General features: G+C 40.0%; 1 protein-coding gene across 2 annotated transcripts in view; it reads right to left on the reverse strand.

The window, feature by feature from the left end:
• The window catches only part of klhl4 (kelch-like family member 4), a 52,667-nt gene that overhangs the window by 33,565 nt on the left and 3,976 nt on the right, over window positions 1-15,126 (reverse strand). The window contains exons 1-2 of one of the 2 annotated variants that reach the window (XM_042493110.2): window positions 11,659-11,829; window positions 6,072-6,541 (exon numbers count right to left, since the gene is read on the reverse strand). In XM_042493110.2, coding sequence (XP_042349044.2) covers window positions 6,072-6,535 — 464 coding nt within the window. In that variant the 5' untranslated portion in view covers window positions 6,536-6,541; window positions 11,659-11,829. Of the gene's footprint in view, window positions 1-6,071; window positions 6,542-11,658; window positions 11,830-15,126 lie in introns of those variants that run through there. The other variant, XM_042493109.2, reaches the window with a different exon arrangement.

Consider the following 15,126-nt stretch of genomic DNA (forward strand, 5'->3'; position numbering starts at 1 on the left):
GGATGTGAGTGCCTCAGGACACTCCTGAACGGAGTCATGGCCCCTACTAATAGTGCCCATGTAAAATTCATAGAAAGATGTGTCAGGCATTATTTTCTTTGAATTAGGTCCATTTGGGGGAAATAAGTGACTGATCCGCATTTGAAAGGAACTGAGGGTATGTGTCCAGCATATAATTGTACTGTATCTCATCGCCTTCTGCAAAAAGCACAAGGAGGGGCTACTGAACACTCTGGCTTGATCTTTAGCTTCCATCTGCGATGGCCATGCTGCGTACAGAATGCTGATTTGGCAAAGTTAGGGAACGCTCAGAATCAATTACATGCAAGCACAAAATCTCCTACACCCCCAAGGATGTCATTTTGAGATTACAACAGATACACTGTATTTTGCAATTTACAGCCTCTTAAGGACGCCTCTGCTGGATGTGTCACACGCAGACCGAGACCCTATAAGCCTTGTGCTGTTGAGAGACATCGAACAAATATCTGAATTACTGCTGTTGACAGGGGAAGAGGTGGTGGTATTTCTTTTCCAAGGCGATGGAGAGGGAATTGAGATATCATTCAAACTAACAGCCCGCTGACTCAAGCCTCCGTTAGTGTTTATATGGGAGAGGTCAGGGTTTCCATTCCATTCAGGTTAACTCCTGTCATATATTCTCTGGCAATGGTGGGTGGAGGTTACTGGGATGAGAGTCATGTGAACACAACAGATATGCAGTATATGTATTACTAAAGAGCACTAGGAGCAAATGAAGGAAACAACACAGTATCATCTACGTGCTCAACTGCATTTGATTTAGCAGCTCTGTAGATGAGTACCAGTCAGTTGAAAGAGAAAGGTTAACTAGATTCAGTAGAAAGCTAACAGAATGAGAATTATCATACCGGCACAAACCACAACATGAATAAGTCACTGACTTCATGGCACTCAGGAAAGTTTTTAGAATGTGCTTAAAAACTAAATTAACTACAGTGAAGTATATGAATAAAAAAGGTCTGTTTCATTAACTCAATAATGTTTCCAGTAACCCTCTAGCCTTGGGTTAGGTACCGAAACCTGGTGCTACATTGACACTGGTTCCTATTCAAGCAGTATGAATCATGACACAGATTTTGGTGGCACATTATGTGCGTTGCAAGTGTGCCAAAGAAAGCCGGAGAGAGAGAGCGTATGCAATAGTGACAGTGAGGCTGCCGTAACCGGGGCAGAGTATGAAGCTAAACATAGCAGTGCAGTGTCAGTATAGCCGAGGCTATTTGACAGTTAATAAATGCTGCAACTCTTCAAGACCCGAGCCAAACTGTGGTGTTTTGCTTGCCACCCACTGATAAAAGGAAAGGGGGTTAGCCCCAAAGTTAGCTCGCAAAGTTAGCCTCATATTGACATTGACCAGGCTCTCTTAAGGTGGAACATAGACTGTATATTAAGATGGACAATGTGGCAGTTCCCCCCAAAGTGTAACTTTTCAATCTTAATCACCCCCTGGTGTTTGTCTGCAGTATAGTTTGTAAAGCCCAGCCCTCCATGTTAGTGAATGGGACATTGGCCAAACTAAAAACTCAAAGTACACGCCAAATTAATGTTTCTCAGAGATGGTTTCAGTCACTGAAAGTAGTTCTCATCATCCTGATGTTTGTTGCAAGTGATAGATTTTATGATAAGTTTGGTTTTAATGAGATATTCGATTCTACAAAAAGGGGATTTTCAATCATTACTGATAGCTGTGACAGCCAATCTGTGTGTTCAATGGGGCTGCTCATTGGTAGTCAAATGGGTGTTTTGGTGAAACGCCCCCACCTTTGCGATCGCTACAGCATATACTCCGGCTCCGAATGACATCACCAACACAAGATTGCAGCGCTCCCATTAGGGATATTTTTGCTTCACTTAAGCATAGCAGGGGTAAGTGGGGATGCATCGTCTATCTTTATATGCAGTCTGGGAGGTGGACTGTTAAGGTGGACCAGCTATCCTGATTGTAGTGACAATCTCAGCTGCTAATCAGATGATGGAGAAATCTCTGGCTGCTGAGTTTCTCTTGAATTAGGGAGACAATAATAGATCCCAACTCAAAATGTATTTTGCTGTCATTATTACTGTAACTGTTATTTAGTGTGACATTATTCTTGTTGGGTTAAGTTTTATTATGTGAATGTGTTATATGAATTTTTAATAGTGTTTTGTATTAATTCTATATTTAAATGTCTAAGTTTACTTCAAGTTGTCAAGAGGTAAAATATTTCATTTCTAGTGCAAGCTTGCCTTTGCAATGAAAAAAAAGCATATTTTGTGCTTTCTTTTGAAAAAAGCATTGGTTCAGGCACTGTTAAGGCACTGTTACTGTTTGTTTGTTTGTTTGTTTTTTAATAGTTTTGGCACTAATAACTCTATTCCTACCATATAAAATACCTGTTAATTAATGGGAATATTAATAAAAAGATATTTTTCTTTATGTTTTGGCTTTTTGTCTACATGCACGAAAGAAGTTTAGGATCACTAAAACAGATTTAAAACTAACAAACAAACAAAAATGCTTTCTAAAGGGCAGATTTTTCAAAACGCGGGTTACTGTGTTATCTGTGTGGACATGTAAATAATCTCCTCAATTTGCATGTGCCCATTGTTGCTTTGTGTAATGAGCATACACTAGAAACAACAAGAATGGCTTTACTAACTTTGTGACGAGTGGAGACTACTTGGGGTTGGCGTTTTTATTTTTTTCTTGTGTGGATATTCTGTAAAATGAAGGTTGTGTGGACAGATTTTTTTAAAAGACAGAGGGGAGAAATATCAGTTTAAAAAAAATCTCTATATGTGTAGATAGGGCCTTAAAGTCATGCAGAATTCTAAATGTATGCTTCTATCACATGGTTTATTCCAATAAGATACAGCAGCGAGTTAGGATGAGCTGTTTTCATAGACATTGTCAGTTAGCTCAGTTTGACAGCAATCTTGAATATTAATAACAAAATGTAAGAAACCATATTAATGACGGAGTGAAATAAACTGATGGGACGGCTTCCTTGTAGACATTGTGTGAATGAAACTAATCACTGAGGAGCATGTACCACAAAATGACTGACACATATTTTCCAACTACACAGGAACGGCCAAAACTTTTGTATTTTTCACAGCCAGCAGATCTCGTTTCTTCATTCGGCCTGAGGGATTGTGACAAATTATGTGTCAAGGATTTATGATATGAGACGTAATAGGGCCACCCAGCTGGTGGAGTAAATGAATGTGCATATCTCAGTGACATCCACACATCTGCTTAGTCGCCGACGTACATGCAAGCCATAATGTGTCATGCAGTCACTGGCCTAATTCGCCGTGCAACTCTGAACATCTACAGATGCGGCGCCTGTCCAAACATTACAACAAAGTCCTGCACAGTTACAGAGTAGCAGCTCTTCCATTATGAACAAACTTGATTGAAAAGTGGCACCATGGCACATGAAACTATCTGAACTTCCTTCAAAACTACAGGGTTCCCACACATTTTGCTGGGCAAAATTTCAAATATTTTCCATGACTTTTCAAGGACCCATAATAAATGTTTTTTTTTCTTGCTCCATTAGCCAGGCGTTTTTTTTTAAACATATGAGATTCAAAGTCTAAAAATACTTTAAGGAAACATGCATACATGAGTAAGGAGACAGAATGTGGGGAAAAAAATGAGAAATGTACATGATGGTAAGTCGACTCACATTAGAGCTACGTTAGGTCAAGAGCTACAGATCATAAATTTGCCCTCATGTCACATTAAGTGGAAGTTGGAATAACAATTTCATTACAAAATAAAATTCAATGACTTTTCCAAAACTTTGATTTATTTTTACTAATATCACAACTTTTTTGTGACATGTATGACTTTTTACATGCTTCATATGACCATGCGGACCCTGTAACTCAGGTCAAACTGAAGTTGCAGCCTTTCTACTATCGAAATCATTGCATAATCAGAACCAACTTATTTTTGGTTGAAATGCTCTGAACAGTTCAAAATTAGGTGGGAGTACCAGAACAGAAACTGGAAGGGAAACTATGCCCAGGACCATCCTGAACACCGCAAAATAAGAAGAAAATACAGGCAGTGGGTAGATTAAACAAATACTGCCACATACTTCTAGTGGGTCACAAGTGATGATTGAGAGTTGGTGCGTTATTTTTTTTAGACAACTTCTACACAGTATACCTTTAACGATATCACTGTTATTTAAAAAAAAAAAAAAAAAAATTGTTTTCTGTAGATATTATTGAAAGCTTGAGTGGGAAAAGATATTCAAACCACTAAAAATACTGAAATATCAGGTTCTGTCGCTGATTATCAAATTCATAAATGGATATCACTACAACCAAGTCCAGCCGAGCCAAGGATATATTTTATGATCCACCAGAGCAGAACTATTTTAATATTTCAGTATCATTGTCAAAATATGATGGCTCTGCTGTATTTTACATGGCCAGCATGAACTCAAGGTCCCCCCTGAGAGCCAGAGTTACACATTTTCACTGTGAGGCACATCTTTTATGCATGCACTCCTCACATACAGGGACCCCAAAACATGAACATCTGCCAATTATACCAACGAGAAGAGCAGAACGTCAAGCCCGTTCCAAAAGTGTATCTTGACTCAGAATAATTCATGTTCTCTTAAGGGAACTCGACCGTCCACTGCCTGTGGCATTCATTTAATCCACATTGACACATTTTTGGCTGTAGACTGAGATTGTGTATTTAGAATTGCCTGCTTAATCACTGCGAGCTCTTTATGAAACAAAGGGACAGGTTCACTTTCATTGTTCATTTCATCGCCAGGTGCATAGAACAAAAGCACGCAGGGAAGCTTAAGGACCAATCACCTTAGAATGTCACAGACAAGATAAAAGGGAGACTTGGTCTTTTCATCCTTGATGTGAGGTGCTTTTAGTGTTCTGCACGCACACACGCACACACGCACGCACGCACGCACGCACGCACACACGCACACACACACACACACACACACACACACACACACACACCTCTAACCTGTTTACTTCCTGGAAGAAGACGTAGCATCACAGGGAAGACGGGGTGAAAATACAACCTGGAAAAGCGGGGGGTTGGATTTATAGCTGGTGAACAAAAGCATGTACGACCCTGAGAGTTTGCCATCAGGGTTTGTGATAAGATTTTAGTAGACAATAAATTAAATAACCTGTGCCAGCCATTAGTTATGACAGCTTTTGGCTTATAAAGTGCTTGTAGTGGCAGTCTAGATAATTCATGTGATTGCATTGCTTCCTCTTTTTATAGGTCCGGTACATGTTTCGTGATGTAATGGCTCTTTCCCGCTATCCACTTTTAACTCTACGAAAGAATGCATTAGTGTAATGTGTAAAAACTAAATGCTCTGAAGGAATCAGGCAAAGTCATACAGTGCATATAATCTGGACCACAACACAGACCAGATAGCAGGAAAAAAAACCTTGGCTCTCAGGAAACTGAATAATTAAAAGGATGCTTTATTGGTTTACCCTGCCTAACATGCTGTGGACAATGAGAGTGAGCTGTCCCCAGGTGAGCCATGGTGGCAGCTGCCGAGCCAGAGTAAATTGGAACATGATAGCTGTGCAGATAATTTAATCTTTGCTTAATTAAAGGATCTACATGCAGGCTGAAAGTGCAAATATTTAGTAAAGTGAAAAAGCTGTAGATATACTCTTCATATATATATATGTGTGTGTGTGTGTGTGTACATAGTCTCAGAAATGTTGAAAACAGATTTTAAGTATGGCTGCTAGGTGCTAAGTAAGCAGCATTTAATGTTGATAGCACAACTGTGCTTATTTTTCCTGATGACAACAAAACATTCCTACTTTCTAATCCTGGGGTGCTGCCTCAGGCATCAGACTTTCTCAATTAGATGCAGATTTTATCTAGCAGCAATACTTTCACTATGAAACATGAGCGAACCAAAATAGTATCCCATAATCTGGTTTCCGCTGACTGATCATGCGATATGCAGCGTGACTGATGTGGCGCCACATAATAAATCTGTGTCTCCTCACAGTCGTACCTGTCTCTGGCCTCCACCTCTGCAGGTTCCTCTGTGCTGTTCTTCACAGCTTCCTGGCCAGTGATGGCGTCCTCTTTCCTCGTGGTGCTGGGTGAGGAGCTGCTCTTTGAGGATTCCTCATTGACCTGGAGACCCTGGATGGTGTTCTGCTGATGCTGCCATGATTGTTGACCTGCTCTGACATAGACAGGTGTGGGCCCTGGCGTCGGTGCCAAGATGCTGTGGACCGGGCTGTTAGTCTTCCGTAGTCCTCCAATGCCTCTTTCCCGTGAGTGACTCTTCAGCCGGCCCTGGACAGGCGTCCCTCTGTGGTCCAGGCCATCCTGCTGGATGTAGCCTCCCACCCCGCCGCCGCCGCCGCCGCCTCCACCGCCGGCCGAACCTTGAGATGAATGGCTGAACCAGCGCCAGCGGAGCCTGAGGATCTGCTTCACATCAAATTCCTTCTTCCCCGACACAGACATCCTCCTCTGGTTTTGGAGACGAAGGCAATGGCACGTTGAGTCCCCAAAAACATGGAGAGCAGAGGAGAGAAGAGCCTTGTTTTCAGTCCTCTCTGACTACAATGTGCCTCTTCTCTGCCGTTATTGTCTCACTACTATCATGACCACCCCCTCCTCCTTCTATTACTCCTCCGTTGTTCTTTTGGTGGAGATGGAAAGCAGTCCTCTGCAGCTTTTGTTCCTGTGCCTGAGACTACTACCCTCCCTCCAACTCTCCCTCTCTGTCTTTCTCTCTCTCTTTCCCTCCTGTGCTGCTGCTGCTGCTGCTGCTGCTGCTGCTGCTGCGCCGCTGGAGCTGAGTTAATGCACATGCATGATCCACACTCCCTCCCCTTCGTCTCCCCTGTTTCGCTTTCTCTCTCTCTCTCTCTCTGCTTGTCTCTCCCCTGCACACACACATGCACACACACACTCTGAGAGATGGACATATATACTCTGGAAATAAAATGAGAAAATCTCCCAAGCCCTGCCCAGTCCCCTCTGCTGCTGCTCTGTGTGTCCCTGTGTAAGTATGTGTATGTTTGTGTGTGTGTGTGTGTGTGTGTGTGTGTGTGTGTGTGTGAGTGTGATAACAGGGCTGCCTGCTCTTCCAGTGAGGGGGGAGGTGGGGTATCATAGAGCCAGGATGATGAGGTCACACCTTAAAGTAATTCACTGCTCAAGAAGGGGAAAGGGGAAGACTACTAACTACACTGTACGATCAGGACTACTACTGTAGAAGGAGCTTGTAATCCATTAATGTATGTAGATACACACGCACGCTCATCCATAAACAGAAAAGCAGGATACATTAATAACTCTCTCATAAATAACCAACACACACTCTTCAAGGCAAGCAAAATTTATCTCACACTAACACACATCTGTGCAGTCTGCCATTCTCACATCAAACACAATCCCATGGGGAATGTCTCAGTGTATGTAGCCATGCGGAAAAAAATATTCCCCTTCAGTCGCTGTCTTGAAAGCCCCCTGCGATTACAAGTGAAAAACTACATACTGATGAACCTTCAAGGTCAGTAAGCGGCCTCTTCTTCCGTCAGGGCTTCAGAAAACAGTCTTTTGCATTTAAATTGATCCTGCTTCTGGAAAAGGTTAATACTGCACCATGCAGGTAATTGAGATACCAAACCTTAACTCATACTTCAAAGGCGAAGGGACAGGGGAACAGTACACAAGGTAATTTGGGGAGATTTGATCAATGCTGACTGCATAACCAGCATATGAAAAGAGAATAGTGCTATGCTGTGGGGGGACCGGGCATAGTGTAGGTGAACGGGCTGCAAAGGTATTGTCTGACAAGAGCCGATCATTCCAAATTCACTGTGCAGATTGATGTAGGCTGTGAATTTTTCCTCCGTGCTCAGTTTAAATCTCCGCAGTTTGCACAAGTGTGATGTGCAATTGAGAACTGACTTTTCAGTGAAGTAGGAGACATTTTCTGTCCAACACATTTGCATATTCATAGATCAGATAAATTCTGGATTTTTGAATTACAAAGAACCCCATCCTCCCACCACTCTTTGCCAGCTTGCTGAGTCCCATATCCAAAAAGGTTGAGAACCCCTGCCATAGGGTATTTCATCTACACTACACTAGTGGATTGAGTGTTTTAACAACTTTATTTTGATCCAGTTGTCAAAGGAAGCTGTATGTGCCCATGGGGCAGGTGGTAATTGGATTTAGAAATGGATTGTGAGCCATGAAAGATTATGAAACACAACAAGCTTTAACCTGCCTGCTTAACACTGCATACCATCTAGTTAGGATTTATGGATATTGCAATAACTCAATTAATATTAATGTTCGGGACCTGAGCTCCCAATTAACTGTTTCCATGATTTTTTATCACTGCAAGTCCACACACTGACATAAAAAATGGCAGTGAACTTTTATTCCTGTTCTCTCTGTAGTTGTTTCCTAATTTCCATTTCCTTGACAAAGGTAAGAGGAGGACCTTGCACTCAAACTGCTGCGTTTCAATACTGTACAATCTCTCACCCGCCTCCACAAACCTCCCACTGCAGGTTTGGAAGAGTGGACGCAACCAGCTATTGTGCCCACTAGTATCTACCTCAACCATAACTGCACATTATCTGATGAGGACAGGAATTGATCTGACCAACAAAATAATGCTTGAATATCTTTCACTCAAAGACTGATTGCCTCCAATCTGCTATTATGAGTAACATACAGATGTATTTTACTGCTGGAAAGACAGTCTTTCATCTCGTTTTTTCTGGTCATAGCACCAATTTCAAAAGTGTCAGCATAGCTCTACTGCAAAGACAGCACAAAATGGCTTTCGCATTTGCTGAAGAGGTAGAAAACTTACAACTACCAGAATGCACTAGGTCCCATTGACCAGTTGAAGCTCCTGCTGGTGGGTGACGTAATGCAAACTCGTCCATTTGACACAACGGCAACCAACTGGTAATAAATAATGTAATTTTACAGTAAGCTAAAACATGTTTTTGAAAGCATTTGAAGTGAGCGATAGGCAACACAGTAACAGGGATCTTAATTTATCTTTCTATTTGTTTTACCGTCAGAGCTCAGTTTTTTCAGTCTCCATTTTCACTATAAAGGAAGCAGTAAGGTTCCCACTTCCTGTTCACAAACCCCAGCTATTACAGCCAAACAACTCCCTTTAATGCCAGGGATGAAATGCACAATTTTATTTCCACCAGTCTTTGCAATTAAAATGAGCAGAGTATCTCTTTTACTTTAAGCCTTTGTGTCCTTCACATGCCAAACAACACAATAGAGACAAAGATTATGATTACTACAGAGATGAGGATTTTCCCACATCTACAGTAAGATCAAGAAATGGGCATTGTAAAATGTTCAAGCCTATACATTATTCAATCAACTCTATGGTAGAAACTACAGGAGGTTGAGAGGCTACATGGAGTGTGTGGATCATCCTTTGTTTTTATCCAAGTGTTTATGCTAATGATACAATAAGAGTGGATGAGCCTCAAATATTATTTTCACAGTCAAGAGGCAAAGCACTGAATTATTAATAAGAGCCTTCTCTGCTTATAAACATATTTTACATTGTATTATATTATTTTGGAGCCCAAAAGCACCAGCACACAGCAACTGGTCCCTGATGGGGAGTCTGATAATTGAAGGAGTTTCTACTCATGTTTTGACTTTGTGTATCCACAATAGCAATGGTTCGGTTGCTCCAGGCTTTCCTTTGTGTTTTTTTTGTTTGCCTCTGACCTTCAGCTTTTGACATTAGCTGTTTCTCGACTGAGATAGAGTTCATCTGTACTGCCATAACTGAATGACTGACTTCCGTTAATTAAAGGCAGCAAGATCTTTCAGATGTGCATAATTTATTGATCACAAATGCGCACAAATTTTTTATGGTAGTGCATTAAGTGATGCTATAATCACTTTCATTAAGTGCCATAATAATGCATATTCTTTGCATGTACATAAAACTGTGGAATTACTAACCTGCCTCTGCTGTTCTACAACCAGAATGGGACACACTTTATTACAGGCATTAAAAATGTAAACAGTAGTTTTTGACCTAAATCAAATAATAGTTTTAAATATTACTGCTCAGGCAGGGGTTAATTTTGTGACTAAACAATCAAATTATATAGTTTTTGGTTTTGTTGTTATCCCTTCTTAGCCTCTTCTAATCTTTTGGCACAGTCATTAATCACTAGAAGTCATTTTCACTGCAGGAGGCATTAGCTGTATGCATAAACTGATGAAAACAGAGACTGTAATATCCCCTCTGTTGTGTAAGTGACAAGAAAATCTCCTCAAATATATTTATTTTAGTCTGGGAGTCACTCGTTTTTTTTTGCAGTTTTTTTTTTTTTTAATCAAACATGATTTAATTGCAGCCTTCATAAAATTATCTTTCAATAAAGCTGTATATGGAAAATAAAAAAAAAATGTAACCATGTATCCAAATATCTATCAGCTTCAATGCATTATCCACCATTACCATTACAATCACTGCAACACAGAATAAATACTGTATTTTATGGACACTATCTTTATGTCTAGGACATCTAAGTATATTATCATAATAAAAGCCTGTTAGAGTGAGATATGATCTAATGTATAGTAACAAGCCATCACACTGTGTAACCTCTTTTATTCTTGCAGGAGTCAAGGACACCATCTGGCTGCACTCCGCATGACACATGAGATGTCAGATGTCAGACTGGTGTGGTAAAGCACATTATCATCACACATCTGCCTCTCCAGCGAACATACATACGTGCCGAGACGGCTATTCATTTGTAGATATTCTCAGGTTGCCCTGGCAGCAAACCAGAAAAATGTTAGGAAAACTACAAAATTCACGCATTGTCAAAAATTTGGCAACAGGATATGCTGTTTGTGTATATATTGTACATTGTATACACAGGTTTACATCGGAGAATGTGGGATGCAAGCATGAATGAGAACACTCTCTCCACCCCCACCTATGGACTGCAGTATCAACTAAATGCATCTTGGAAAAGAGGGAAAGGCCTTGCATGTCAAATTTCCTGCTGTGTTGGGCAGTGATATTTCAAATATAATTGACCATTGTCCATATTCATGAGACTAACAAATAAGTACAGCTCACCACATAAAATGCAATGACAAAATCAACCACACATACCATCACGTGCTTACCGGCACTCGCACAGCATCTACAATTCATACATACGCACACAAATACTGATCTGAAATTTCAGAGCTATATAAAATACTGATATACCTAATTCTTTATACCTGACTTGACATGGCCATGACTAGGGTGTAGAAATACAGCCTTTCACTCAATGGAGGTCGGGGGGACCAGTCGAAAACGAATGAGAATATTTCTTTTAATGTTCCATTGATGGCAGATACGGCAGGCAAGGTTACTGTACGAGACATCTGAATGTCACAAAAAAATACCGTAACCCGAATGCAAAGAGAAAAACTGTGTTGTTTTTTTTTTTGTTTGTCTTTTAACAGAAGAACTGACAAGAGTTATACTGCTGGTGAAACTCAATTCTCCTTCTGGCTTCGTATCCACATAAATTTAGAACAGATGTCAGCAATTCTTCTCTTACCTGAGAAACCGATTCTAACAGTTACTCTTCAGCGCTCAAACAGAGGAATTATCTTCTAAAATGGATGACCAATGGAAGCGAACTGCACGTAATCCAGTAATTTACTCATCACAACTGTGCTAAACTGTTCCAACTTTTTCCTCTCTCCTATCCCTCTCTCACCACACACAAAAAAAGTTTGCATCTCCAGAAAGGAAGGGGGCACTTTCCTCTTTTAAAGGAAGCTTCTGATAAGTTCCTTCCTCTGTGCTACAACAACAATTGCATTCAAGCAACCAGGAACTCTGGGATCACATCCTGTGTTCGAGGCAAAACATTGCTTTCACAAAGCTGTACCCTACAAACCATGTTTCTGCAACACTTCTGTTAACAAGGTTTAACTGCTGCCTGAAATAAAAACATTATAAAGAAAACTAGCCTGTTTGTGTATGTTGCAAATGCAGTTTAAGTCATCATAATGTCGCACAAAAAGTTGCAGACAACAAATCAAAATTTGTAAACATGCATTTGTATGAATATTTGAGTCTGTTAAAATATAGTGCAGAATCAAGTCAAGTCATCAAAAAAGGTTAGCTAGAAGTCCTTTGTAGATTGTTTTTTTAAAAAAAATCTAATTCTTCTATCAGTCATGATGCACTTTCATTCAACCACTGGGTGGCGTATTTAACACTTTCACTGAGGAAGACCTATATCCACAGTTCAGTGAAGTTCACCCTCAAGCATCAGGCATTACAAGGAGACATAAAAGATTTTCATTTTGCCAAAATGATCCTATTCTCTTTCAACATTTTCACAGTTAAGCAAATTTAAGCTACAGTGCAGATAGTGTGAACAGTTTGGTTATAATATTTTGTGAAAGTAAAGAACTATGAAGTGATCCTTGTATATAAATCGTTTTTTCTTCTTCTGTGCATTATTGCAATATCCCATTGGTTCAACAAAACAGCAAAATAAACTGTGTTGTTGTACTAACAGCACAAAACTTTTTCTTTTCCCTGACAGGCACCCTCTTGCAATTGTGAGTGTAATGAAGTCACAAAGGTGGAAAAATCCCATTGTAGCAAATATTATTGTATCTTTCACACACTATAACACTATGTCAGCCACTGCCTGTTGATCTACAAGCTAACAACCAACATAAATAACTAATAACTAGTAACAACACTAGTCTGCCAATTTTTATGGACAACAGACCCTCTATCTGACTGAGGCTCAAACGTGTACGGCTAAATCTCTCTGATGTTTCCTCTAATGCAAACATCATGATGCATTCTGTTCTTTCACCAGTCAAACCAGAGAAATCAGAGAGCAAAAGCAAAGTCATTGTGAGCAAATTTCACTATGAGAGGAAAAAGAGAGGATCTGCTTCCAGTCCTTTTTCAGAGCATTATTCAGCTATTATGTGGGAAAACCATATTCAGTATTGAGATAAGTACTTTATCATTCTTTAAAACATATCTGGAGAGGGACTTTAAACCATCATAAAATAGACTAGATGCTGAGGTGACACAAAAACGAATCACCTCAGCATCTAGTCCACAATCTGCACTCTGTTGGTTACCTGTAACCATAATAATGTTTAATCCATGCCCATGACCTTTCCTTGAAGCAGCTATAATTACAATAATAAAAATAATTATTATTATTACAACAATAATAAATGAAAATAAAAAAAACACTGCGACAATGAAAGGGGTTGCTCATAGTGATGAACCCAGAGAAATTCATCACTCAAACCAGCTAGTTGTTTGGTCCAGAACTTTACTGTTTCTGTTCAATATCACTGCTTTTGTCTGCAACAGGCAGCAACAAAAAAAAACTGTAAACCAAATGTTCAACCGCAAAGTAGCTGGTGAACATAGTTGAATATTTGCGCAGCTAAAGGCTGACAAACTGACATCAACTATCGAACTAGCTGCGATAAAGCGAACTGATACGTTGCCTGTGTCTTGCCCACAACCAACGGGCAACCAGCATGTATGTGTTACAAACTAGGGACGTCAACATCTACACGTGTAAACGGGTACACGGATAACAAATCATAACCGTTCAGAAAAATCAATAACCGTTTACACGTCATTTTTTCCTCTCCTCCTCCTCGCTCATTTCTCACCAATAGTATTTTTAAGGGTGATAATGTTGCCTGAAAGCTTAAGATAATAACATTAACTAACTATACACTTAAATGTTCCCACTAATGCAGTTATCCACATACATAATAGATGCACAGGTGGCAATGTTACGTTGATATTAAAAAAAAAAAAACGTAGCCACAGCCAGTGTCGCGTCACTTCAAGTTGACTCGGGGCCACATGGACAACAAGCAACAGGCGATGAACAAGCGGAGCTTAAAAAAATATATTGTACAAAAGTGAGCAATAGTTAAAACAATGATTAAAAAATAAGGTTGAACCTTTTCCAGCTTTCACTTGTACGTTTTCTTGTCTGTCAAAATTGATGATTTTATTTTCAACTCATTTTACTTTCTGTCATAAGTAGGTCTAAGCCTTAAATGGTGAGATGGATTGCCTACTTTTTAAGTTCTGTTCGCCGAATAAACGTTTTTGTGCGATAACTAACTACTGGAATGGCTTTGATTTAATGAGATTAGGAGGTATTTGAATGGAGACAGAACCATCTAGTGGTTATATAGCGCAACTGCGATAGAAAAAGATCATAAATCGTGTAACCGGGTACACGTCGGTTAGAAGTCCCGTTTACACGTGTAGAAAAAATTGTAAACGTTGACACCCCTATTACAAACACAATCCAAACTTGACAGAACAAAGTATATTTACTGTATCCCACTGAACAATACACAAGCCATCAGGAAAAGTTTCTGCTAAAGAGCTCAATGGCTACAGAAAAAGGATTTTACCTAAAGCAACAAGTTTCTTTTGATCCCACTCCCTCTTGACTTAAGCGGTTTGTTTGCTTTCCTCACTTCTGTTTCTCTTCCTGTGCTCTCAGCTCAACTGACCTGCCTATTAGTGATTTCATTCGCCACTGGGCTCTGCCGTTTGACAAGGGCCAACAATGCAGGACACGCCTCAGCGACTGCGGCAAAAGATGCTCAATAACTGACTTGGTGTGTCAGGGCCTTAAAGAGTGAGATATCTTTAAGTTGGTAGAGACCATAAACTGTAAAAAGGAAAGTGCATATTGGACTTACATTTGCAAAGTGACGGTTTTCTAACAAATCTGCCATATTACTATAAAAGGTGATACATTTTTGTAGTGTCCACAACTTGGTTTCCCCCAAACCCCCGAAAAATCAATAACTGCAACTTTGACCCTACCCAGATAGTTTTAGCTGCCTAAAGTTAACTGGCCCATAGCTTAGAATTTTAATGAGTGAGGACAATGCTGAGTTGAAAGGCTTTGCCCTTTACCAATAACTTTAGATGGATTTAGGGTTTAGACTGAATCCACCTGATATGCAGCAGGTTACATGTACAGAAAAAAGCA

The sequence above is a fragment of the Plectropomus leopardus genome, chromosome 8 (assembly GCF_026936395.1).
Source record: "Plectropomus leopardus strain MGB_pleo_1.0 chromosome 8, ASM2693639v1, whole genome shotgun sequence".
Classification (NCBI taxonomy): Eukaryota; Metazoa; Chordata; class Actinopteri; order Perciformes; family Serranidae; genus Plectropomus; species Plectropomus leopardus.